The 10,872-nt window shown below is 40.6% G+C and overlaps 1 protein-coding gene across 2 annotated transcripts in view; it reads left to right on the top strand.

The window, feature by feature from the left end:
* The first annotated feature begins 954 nt into the window (after window positions 1–954).
* Window positions 955–10,872, top strand: part of SEC24D (SEC24 homolog D, COPII component) — a 101,622-nt gene continuing 91,704 nt past the window's right edge. For both annotated transcript variants that reach the window (XM_045799079.2, XM_045799078.2), the window contains exons 1-2: window positions 955–1,191; window positions 3,357–3,515. In XM_045799079.2, the coding sequence (XP_045655035.2) occupies window positions 3,398–3,515 (118 nt within the window). In that variant the 5' untranslated portion in view covers window positions 955–1,191; window positions 3,357–3,397. The remainder of the gene's footprint in view (window positions 1,192–3,356; window positions 3,516–10,872) is intronic.

Here is a 10,872-nt window from a genome sequence, read left to right as displayed (position 1 = left end):
AGCACCGTGGGATCATGACCTGAGTCTAAGGCAGACACTTAACTGACTGAGCCACCCAGACACGCCAGAAGAAAATATATTTTGAAAACAAAACACCGATCTGGTTTGGTTTTGTAAGTTTTAGCAGAGTGGTAGCTTTATCAAACCTAGGGTTGGATGAAGGTCTTTCTATCTAGGAGTGGGGCATTGTGAGAAACCAGCCAGAAGGTCCTAGTTTTTAAGGCTAGATGGAGAAGAGAAGTCAAATTCCGGGTGTCACATATGTTGCCTTTCTCAGCTGTTTCTCACAATACAGTGAGCTAAACACGGGGTTTCTATACATGTATTGATCCCTGTTTGGGGTGGGTTCAGTTATCCTCCTTCACAATGAATATGTAGATATTCCTAGAAGGAATACACAGAAGTCTAGCAATTTCAGCTTCAGTGAAGACATCCCTTCCCATACTTTTCAGTTGGGACATCTCTTCCTTCCTATTTTACACGTTGCCAGGCTGCCTTGGGCGTTCCTTCCTCTGTAGTGCATTGCATGAATACGTCATCAAATTGTTCGTGTACACGTGCCAGATTCGCCTTTAAGTGCCAGATTCGGCTTTAAATTCTAATCTCTTCGGGGTCTTGAATCCTGTACCTTCCTGTATCCTCAAGCAATACCTGGAATATGACAGTTACTCAAGTAATAACGCAATGAATGAATAGCTGAAGCCGCAACCTGTTGAATGAAAGAATGAATGAACCCTCATTAAGCACTCCAGCCTTCCCACGGGGATCCACTGTGAAAACGTTGCTCAGATTTATCAACAGTGTTAAAATTTTGACGTACTATAGGGAAACAAACAAAACAGACAGGAAGAGGCAAATAGAGAAAAAAAAAAAAGGGAGGACAGGCGGCCAATACGCGGGCCGCGCTCCGGCCCGGCCCCGCCCTGTCGGATCTGTGCGCGTGCGCCGGCGGGAGCGCGGCAGCTGGTCTGAGCCTCCGCGCTGGGGGCGCGCAGCGGGGAGAGTGTTTGACGTGGCAGTTCCCAGCCCGGCTGCAACTCTGTGCGCGAGACCAGCCTGTGGTGACACAGGGCCGGGGGAAAGGCGCCGCGGGAGCAGCGACCGCAGCAGGAGCTGGGTCACCGGGGGCACCCGGCGCTAGGAGCAGAGCGCAGGCTCTCGGAAGTCCAGCGGCGTGCGGGAGCAGACCAGGTAGTGCCTCTCCGTGCCCGGCTACGCGCTGGCGGGACAGCCCCTCCCCAGGCACAGCTGGAGTGGGGTGCGGTGCCCGGCCTAGGATGGGGGTTGGCGAGAGGTTGGATGCTCACTTGTGGCAGGGCAGCGGAGGAGACCTCAGACTTAGCTCCTTTAGCCTTTTCGTGCAGTTTAATAATGGGGGTGGGGTGGGTGGGCGTGGGCATTTTTTACCCGCCCCCGCCCCCATCTTTTTGTCTTGGGATGCTGGAACTGCGTGGTTAGGGTCCTCAGTAGCTACAGTATTCCAGTGGCACGGCCAGCGATTTTCTTGTCTCTGTATCAACTTAATTTCCTCTTTGGAGGAAGGCAGTATTGGAAATAGAGTAAAAATGGCAACTGTATCTTCAAGCTTCGGGACATCCTATCTGGTAGCGAAACCAGTTTGTCCAAATCCGAACTTGGTCCAGGGTGAGAAGCGCACCTTAGCTCTCCTTGTCCAGTGACAGTGGCCTGGGGCTTATTCTGTGATTGAAGCTCCCTAGATTTTGATCGTAGGCCTGCTCCTGCCAAGTGGCTTTGTGCCATGTCGCCGCTTGAAGCTGAGTCAGGTTTCTGTAACTTGGTGCTGTGCGAGGAAGTTTGACGTGGCAAACTGGGTTGCGTGAGGAAGCAAATTCCTGTCAGGACCAGTTAAGAGGGACCCGACTGCTTGCTTCCTGCTGTTTGGAGTGAACATCCCTGCCTTTCCTCCCCGTCACTCAGCAACAGGCTGCTACGTAGGTGTGTGCTCCTGCTGACTTCCTAAATGTGCTCGGTTGGATGAGCTTGACCAAAGCTCAGGCTGCCACGTCTCTCTCTGCTAAAGTGGGAGGAGGGTAGAAGTGTTGTCAGGAACAAAGTGGACCAGCAGGCTTTTGCCTATCTCTCCTCTCTTTAGTTCTGTCTTTTCAAGGAGAAGAAAATGATCTTATAATATTTTCTTTAATTTTGGAAATTTATAGTTTAATAGGAAAATGAAACCAAATGAAGAATGAAATTTCCTGAATATAGATCTATTTCAAGTCTTAGCAGGTATCACTGAACTTTTACCTTAAAAGGTAGCATCATAAAACAACAAAAGGAAAATATTCCTGTGTAAGATGAAGGAATTGGAGAGAAATCATAGGATCAGTGTTTTATGTTTGCAAAGCCTTTACTTTGTAAGATGGAACTGAGGCCCAGAGAGGTTCTTCACCTTATTCCATATCACACAGCTAAGTATTGGTAGATTAGTAGTGAAAACCTACTTCCTTTACCAGGATTCAGAGCTTTTTTTTATTAAAAAATTCTTTGAGAATAGTTCTATGATATGTGTCTTATTTTGTGAAATGTGGAAAAATGGTAAATTTAGAATAAATCAATGTTTAGCTTCTGAGTAGAATCAAGATGAGTATGTTGTACTGTGAGGTGTGTGCACGTGCCTGAACATATATGAAATTGCTTTTTTCCCCTTGGTTCCTTAAATATATGTGTATATGTTCTTAGAGGTGTGATATTTAAATTAGAAAGAGAGTCTGTCATCTTTGAATGAGAAACCACTGATAACTCTTAAATGTTTGCAGGCTGCAACCTGGCTTAGTCATTTTATGACTCATAAAATAAGTCCATTACCAAATTCTTTATCTTCTGCTATATTTGTTGGACTATTGATTTCTCTTTATCCTAGCTGCCTGACTAAAATTACCAATTAGGATAGCACTGAAATGACACAAGTTATAAAACATCTGATTGCAGACTCCTGGCAGTTCTGCTGGTCAGTCAATGGAATGACTTGTGATTATTGCTATTGGCATGCTTTGTGCTGAAACGGGGCCATGGAAACCAAAGGCATAAAACTAGTGGATACATTATGAGAGACTATCTGGGAAATAGTTCATTCTTCCAATGAAAAAGTGATTGGCAGTTGTTATTCAGATTTTGTGCCTGAGAATTTGCCTATAGAAATGAGTTACTGAGTTCCATAGAGCTATGATCAGAGCCTTTTTAGAAGATAATATGATATGTTGTATGATATGAAGATGTCTCAGACACCTGATATTTTCCTCAAACCATTATAAATATTTATTAGCAGTGTTCATATTTTGAATAGCATTAAGTAACTCAAACTCTCTTGTTGACATTTTTTTTTCCTTCTGTTGCAGAGTTCTTTTGTAGAGCTATCCCTTGGAATGATATTTTCATAATGAGTCAACAAGGATATGTGGCTACACCCCCCTACTCTCAGTCCCAGCCTGGAATAGGCCTTTCTCCACCCCATTATGGACACTATGGGGACCCATCTCATGCAGGTTCTCCACCAGGTAAAGTGCATTATTTTGACTTGCATGTTATTATTAATTCTCAGGCTCAGAGACATAAGATATTCTGAAAGAGCAGCTTTCAGAATGTTGAATGGTCATTATATGATGCTGTGGTTTGAGAGTATAGGCTTACTTGGAAAAGTCTCTTATAGAAGAAGCCTGCATCATCAGTTTGGTTATTGCATGGAATATAACTAGTTTGGTTTTTAAATGTAAATTTAAAAAAAGAAACTTCCTGAGTGCTTTGTTTTTACCATTAGATTTGTTCTTGGTGTGAGGTTATTTAAACATGTAATAAAAAAACAAATTAAATGTGAATAAATATATATGCTGTATATTATATATATAGTATATATTTTGGCGATCATATTAAAAAATCATGTTTGAAATTGGAAAAATACAATTAGATTCACATACCGAAGATTACTCCATGATAATAACAAGAAAAACATGGTCTTGTCTTGAAATCATTATTCAACAATATTGTTTGCTTTAAAATATAGTATTCATAAGGGAATCTTGGCTTTTGGGGCAAAGATGGGAGAAAAAGGAGCAATGGAGTGGGACTACCATTGCTGTGATGGCTGTTGGCACTGTGAGGCCACCTTCCTTTATCAAGAGGCTGCTCTGAGGGACCAAGTTTCAGGGTCGGAATGAGGCTAATAATAGCTTGTTTCAGGTCTAATGGTCCCAAATCTCCTAAAAATATTTGTGTAAGACAGTTCTTGGGAATTCTGAGAGAATGCTGAAGAATTCAACTCAAATCATTGGTGGAAATTGGCTGTGTATAAATCAGTATCTCTTGGGGCTCACGAGGACTGACTCAGATGTGTAGGATCTGGGCTCTGCTGGATAGATGTATGGAGTGCAAAGCCACTGAGGAGTGAGGAAAGCCCTGTAGGGAGGCTGGATTGTAGCAACCACACACAGTTTGTTGCAGAAGATGCTCGAAGACTGGGAATTTCCTGTGGAAAGTCAGCCTTGTGATTTAGTGTGCCCCTGATTTTAAAAAACCTTCAGATGAAGCATCTTCCTTTTGTCCAGAACCACATATTCCCCACAATACTTAAAGATCTGGATCCTGTAGGAACCATCTTTTTCTAGTTTCTCTCTATCTGGTGGCTCATTCCCCTTCTGCATTTATATATGATGAAAATTATAAATTGTTTTTTTTTAGTGCTTCCCATATATCAAAAACTGGTCTTGAAAGCTTTATGTGCATTATCTTATTTAATCTTCACACAATGCTGTACAGTAGTTTATTAGCTCTATTTTGCAGCTAAGAAAACTGACTGGCTAGTGTCCTGTGACTTATCCAAGGTCCCAGGAATCATACCCAAGTCCCTCAAGAAAACAAACAACAAACTCTAATACACACCTAAGTAGAACTTTCAGAATTCTTCACTCTTCCTCTCTTCACAGCCATCTTCTTAAGCAAGTACTTGCTTCCCTCAGTGACTCTCCATCCTTGCCTCTCAGTCCCTCCATGGCTCAGTGTAGTCTCTGCTCCATAGCTTGGGCCCCATCCACCCTTCCCCCACCAGGGTCATCAGTGGTCCTATTAACCAGATGCAGTAGACACTGTCCTGTCATCTTTTGAATTTGGCACTGTTTACGGCTCTTGTTTGTACAAAATTCTCTTCTCCTTTGGTTCCAGTGACACCATCTTTTGTTATTTTTCTTGATCGCTTTCTGGACATCTTTTTCTAAGGAGCGCCCTACCCCTTCTCAATGACCCTAGGTATTGCTGTTTCTCTTTCTTTGTTCTATCGTCACCCCTCTTCTCCTCTCTTAGATTTTTTTCCCTAGGCTGTAACATTCCATATGACGTACTAGTCTCTCAGATCTATTTCTCTAGCCCATATGTCTCTCCTAAGCTCCAGACCCATATTTTCAATTGCCCACCTGTTTACATGGGCACATTAAACTCATCATGTCCAAAATAATTCAGAATTTTTTTCATGGAACCTATATTTTCCTAGCATTCCATATCTCACCCAGCGTCATCATCATTCACTCAGTTATCCAAATTAGAAACTTTCACTATTAAAAACAGTCTCTTCATTTTATCTTGTTCAATGCAACTGTCCTCCGAAATTCTTTTGGGTTGATTGTAAACCTATTTCCTACCTGCTTCCTCCTCTCTATCCTCTTGTAACTCTCTTGTTCAAGCCATTCATCTTTCACCTGGATTACTAAAATGATCTCTTATCCATTCTCTCTCTCTCTCCAGTACTGCCTTTTTCCAAGCATCCAGTTCTGTGCTGGAGGGATTTTTATAGCATGCAATTCTAATTTTTTTACTTCTTTTGCTTAAAATCTTCAATGACTTCCCATGGCTACCAATTGTATTTTAAGCTCCTTAGACCTTCATTAATTTACCCATTTTCTTTTTTTCAGTTGGTCTGCCACATTACCATATCTGTTACAGCAGTGGTACTAAGCCATTAGTCATTGGGAGGCTGGTTTGTGCTCTGATTTGCATTCCACATTACTAGAAGGCCAATCCATGCCTTCATATTGTCCTCCGGGTAGGGTTTACTTTCATACTCCTCCTTCAGATTCACTTCAAGTGTTGTGCTTGCAGGCCTTTCTGACCACTGTTCTTTCTCAAGCCTATCTATAAATCCTTTCTTCCTTTTGTGTTCTCCTAACACCTGTGCAGGCCTCTCTACCATTTACTACACTGTATTATAACAGATGTGCATGGAACAGAGAAGATACTCATTAAATGAGTGTGTGAATGACAAGCTGCTTCATTCATCAGCAACACGCTGGTATTTACCAACAACAAATAAACTGTCTCTGTTGGATTAAAACCTTCACACTTTAGTTTAAACCTCCTTCCCCTTATTTAATTCTCAGATGGATACCAGGCTATCAGATTCTGTAAATATACCTTTCTGTAAAATATGGTGTTTTAGTTTAATTATTTAAGGCTGATACTACATTACCCTAGCCTTTATTTTTCTGTGCTGAGTGACCCTAGATCTCCTAATTTATGTGCCTTCTTTTCTAGTCTTTTGACGATCCTTTTGTTGGTTTTCTGATGGACATAGGCAACCTGGCTGTGATTCCTTGAAGTATCTATTCTTACATACGTCTGGGCAGTGCTAACTCTTGTTTTGTGTTTCTCACAGACCATACTTCCATTTGTGCCTATCATGTGATGCTAATGCTATGTAGTAACAAATTTAACAGATTTGTTGAATGAGCAAAATACTTTTTTGTGGCAATATAACAATGAATAAAATAAACCTAATCGCAGCCCTTATAATACTTATTTATCTAGTGGGACATGCATTAAGTAAATTGACAGTGACAATACAGGGGGTAGTACCAAGATAAAGGAAGTAGAGAGTGCCATGGTAGCACATGGCAGGGGCACATAACCAAGACTTAAAGATCAAGGGAATCTTCCTGGAAGAAATGACCTGGAAGATGAGTAAAAGTTGGCCAAGTAGGGAGGCAGCTTGCTGGGGTCGGGGGTGGCACTTTTGAGCCACCTGCAAGAGGTTCAGCCTGGCTGATATGTAGAGTGCCAGTAGTAAGAGGTAGGCCTTGAGTAGAAAGTGGGGTCATCTTAAGACTTTATTTAGGCTTCATTTTAAGGGTAGTAGGGTGCCACTGAAGCATTTTAAACTGGGAAGGGTAATGATCCCATGTATATTTTAGAAACAGGTACACTCCACATTACAAAGTGTAGTGAAGGCATCAGACCTGGACACACTGCTTTCTGGAACAGGGTTTCTCATCCTCAGCACTGGTGACATTTGGGGCCAGTTAATTCTTTGTTGTGGGAGGCTATGCTGTGTAGTGTAGGATGTTTAATAGCATTCTTGGCCTCTACACAGTGGGTACCAGTACAACCCATCCTATACGCACCTGGCCCCTTACGCCCCATCTCCAGGTTGTGACAACCAAAAATCTTAGACATGTCTAAGATGTCCCTTCAGGGGCAAATGTCCCTTCAGGGGCAAGATCATCCCTGATTGAGGACCACTGGTCTGGAAGCTAAGAGGCAAGAACTGTTGATGTCCTGGAAGTAGGGTAGGGCTGTGGAAGTGGTGAGGCTCATAATAAATAGCAAATTATATAGGTATACCACCAGGCACAGTGCCTTAGGAACAGTGGTCATTATGATTATGTCCATATAATAGGGAACTTATCTTTATTTTATTTTATTTTATTTTATTTTATTTTATTTTATTTTATTATTTAATCATGGTAAGTGCATTTATTATCTCCATCACCTATTTCACCCATCCTCCCACCCACCTCTCCTCTGGGAACCATCAGTTTATTCTCTATAGTTAAGAGTCTGTTTCTTGGTTTGCCTCTCTCTCTTTTTCCCCTCTTTGCACATTTGTTTTCTTTCTTAAATTCCACATATGAAAAGATCATATGGCATTTGTCTTTCCCTGACTATTTTGCCAGAGTTAATACCTTCTCAAACTATTCCAAAGAAACAGAAGAGGAAGGAACACTTCCAAATTCATTCTATGAGGCCAGCATTACCCTGATACCAAAGCCAGATAAAGACACCACAAAAAAGAGAACTGTAGGCCAGTGTTTCTCATGAATATAGATGCAAAAATCCTTAACAAAATATTAGCAAACTGAATCCAACAATATATTAAAAGAATCATACATCCACAATCAAGTAGGATTTATTCCTGGGATGCAAGGGTGGTTCAGTATTCACAGAACAATCAACATGATACATCACATCAACAGGAGAAAGGATAAAAGCCGTATGATCATTTCAATAGATACAGAAAAAAGATTTGACAAAGTACAACATCCATTTATGATAAAAAATCTCTGCAAAGTAGGTCTAAAGGGAACATACCTCAACATAATGAAGGCCTTATATGAAAAACCCACAGCTAATATCATACTCAGTGGTGAAAAACTGAGAGTTTTTCCCCTAAGGTCAGGAACAAGACAAGGATGTCCATTCTCACCACTTTTATTCAACATGATATTGGAGGTTCTAGCCATGGTAATTAGACAACATAAAGCAATAAAAGGCATCTTTGTTTATTTTAGATAAACTTTTTTTTTCACAAATGGTTTTTAATTTCGGTTTTAGTGTGTCAGATCCAGGGGCAAATCCAAGGTATGCTTTTCTGTGATGATGTTTTTTGGCAGGGTTTTTTTATTTGTTGTCGTTAATCATAGAAACTACTATAGCAGAAAGCGATTTGTTAAAGGGCATCAAGAAGCCAAGAGAGTATTAGAAAAAGCCAGAACCAAGCTTGGGACTCCGTAGTCCATAGAAATGCACCCCACACAGGACTATTCCTTTAGTAGCCAGTGTGTGTCTACCCCAGAACCATCATCTCTGCCCCCTGTCCAGGGTCTCCCAGGGGGGTGTTTTTTTTGCCAAACCCCATTTGTAAGAGAATGTATGCAATGGAGATTCCATCTTTCCAGCTCAGAACCATTCAGAAAGGTAAGCCAGAAAGGAAATGGAATTGGTATTGAGTAAGCTAGTCTATAATATCTGCCACTGTGTTAGAGACCAGTTTGTGATTTTAGGGATTTTTCTTTTGGCATAAGCATAGGCGGTTCTTTCTCATGGTATGGTTTTCCTTTCCTATTAAAATTCTCATATTGTTCTGTAAAGAACCTGATTTCTTTTTATCTCTGTTCACTTTTGAAAACACCTGTAATGTGGTCAGGAGAAGACTATGACTTTGCAGATAACAGTGATTCTGACTTCTCTTTGCCCTGAGGATAGAGTCCAAATGGCATACAGGACTTTGCAGCCTGACCCAACCAACCAGAACAACCTCTGTTCCAGCCCCTTTTCCTCACAATCTTCTACCAGTCCCTGATCATGTCATGCTCTCTCATCTGAAATCCTCTATCCCGTCTCTATGTGAAGAAAACTCCTGCTTGTCTTGCAAGATTCAGCTCAAATAGTCCTTCTTCTTTGAACTCTTTCTTGATTCCTCTAGGAAGAGTCAGCTTGTCCCTCTGCATATTATAACACTAATCACAAGGCTCTGTCCTTGTTTGTTTACATGATTGTGAGTTCCATAAGAGCTCTTGGTGTCTCAAAGGCACATTGAAGGTACCTTGAACAAGAATGAGTTTGAAACGTTGCCATAGAGTTGATTTTCAAACATAAAAAGGAAAGAACATTTTAGTGATATTGGTGTATAAGAGTTCTGCTTGAATATATGTAAACTGGGTCTTTTTTTCAATTTTGTTTTTGAAAACAGAAATTTTTGAACATGTGCATCCCATGGATACACATGGGAATACCCAGACATGACTAATTCCGAAAACTGTTTTTTGATACTCCAGACATATATATGAGGGTTGTTGATGAAATCGGTATTTACTTACTTATCTAAGAAATTAAAATATCTTTGGTTTCTTGTAGTATGTGGAATTATTATTTTAGCACTAGTGTGGTGGATTTTCTATTTTTGTCCAAAATAATGTTTCAAAAATGAAAATACAAGCATGTATATAATTATGGTGTATATGTTCTGCTAGAATATAAATCCTTGGAAAAAGGAGGGCAAGCAATATGGTCAGAGGAGAGGAAGCCAAGATTTGTTGATTGATTGATTGCCTTATATATCAGGCATATCTGGATGCTCTCATACCTATTGCCTTACTCAGTTCTCAGAATAGTTCTCAGAAACAGAGGACATTACTGCTCTGACACACTGTTAAAAGTCGAGGTTTCAAAAGATAGAAGTATCCTTGTCAGGGTCACAGCTGTTGAATGGTGGAGAAGGAATTCAAACCCGAGTCTGTGTGACTGCAAGTCTCATATTTTTCTAACTTTGCTGGCTTTGGAGTTTAGAACGTCAAAGAAAAATGTAGTGTTATAAGAAAAATTGTTGTTTTTCTTCTTAGTGTATGAAAAATTGCTAAATAAGACTGTGTCTGTAAAGTTAATATAAATTTTTTCTTAAGTTTGAGGAATCCCATTACAAGAAAAAAAAAAAACCCTCTGTGAAAATTTCAATAATATTTTTCATGAATACAGCCATTTCCCTGGTTATATTATATTCTGTATTACCCAAGCATCTGAAAGCATGCTTTCAAAAGTACCATGATGATAATATAAGAAACTTTTCTTTGGCACCTTCAAGGTCATCCAGTCAGTTCTCTTGTTATCTGAGAGAATAAACTCTCTAGAGGAAGATAAAAGAAGAAAGGAGATGTTGGGTGTGAAATATCGTCATGAGGTCAAGTGGAGGAATGCACACAAGGCATCTAGGAGGTCATTGGTGATGGTACCTGAGAGGAGGGTGGGGTCAAAAGTTAAGTTGAATGAGCTGGAACAAAGCAAGCAGATTGGAAGTGGAGAGAGCAAACAGAAGACGGG

The sequence above is a fragment of the Ursus americanus genome, chromosome 13 (assembly GCF_024610735.1).
Source record: "Ursus americanus isolate L20-20 chromosome 13, mUrsAme1.1.p, whole genome shotgun sequence".
Classification (NCBI taxonomy): Eukaryota; Metazoa; Chordata; class Mammalia; order Carnivora; family Ursidae; genus Ursus; species Ursus americanus.
The sequence above is the reverse complement of the archived record's forward strand: the minus strand, read 5'-3'. Positions and strand labels throughout refer to the sequence as shown.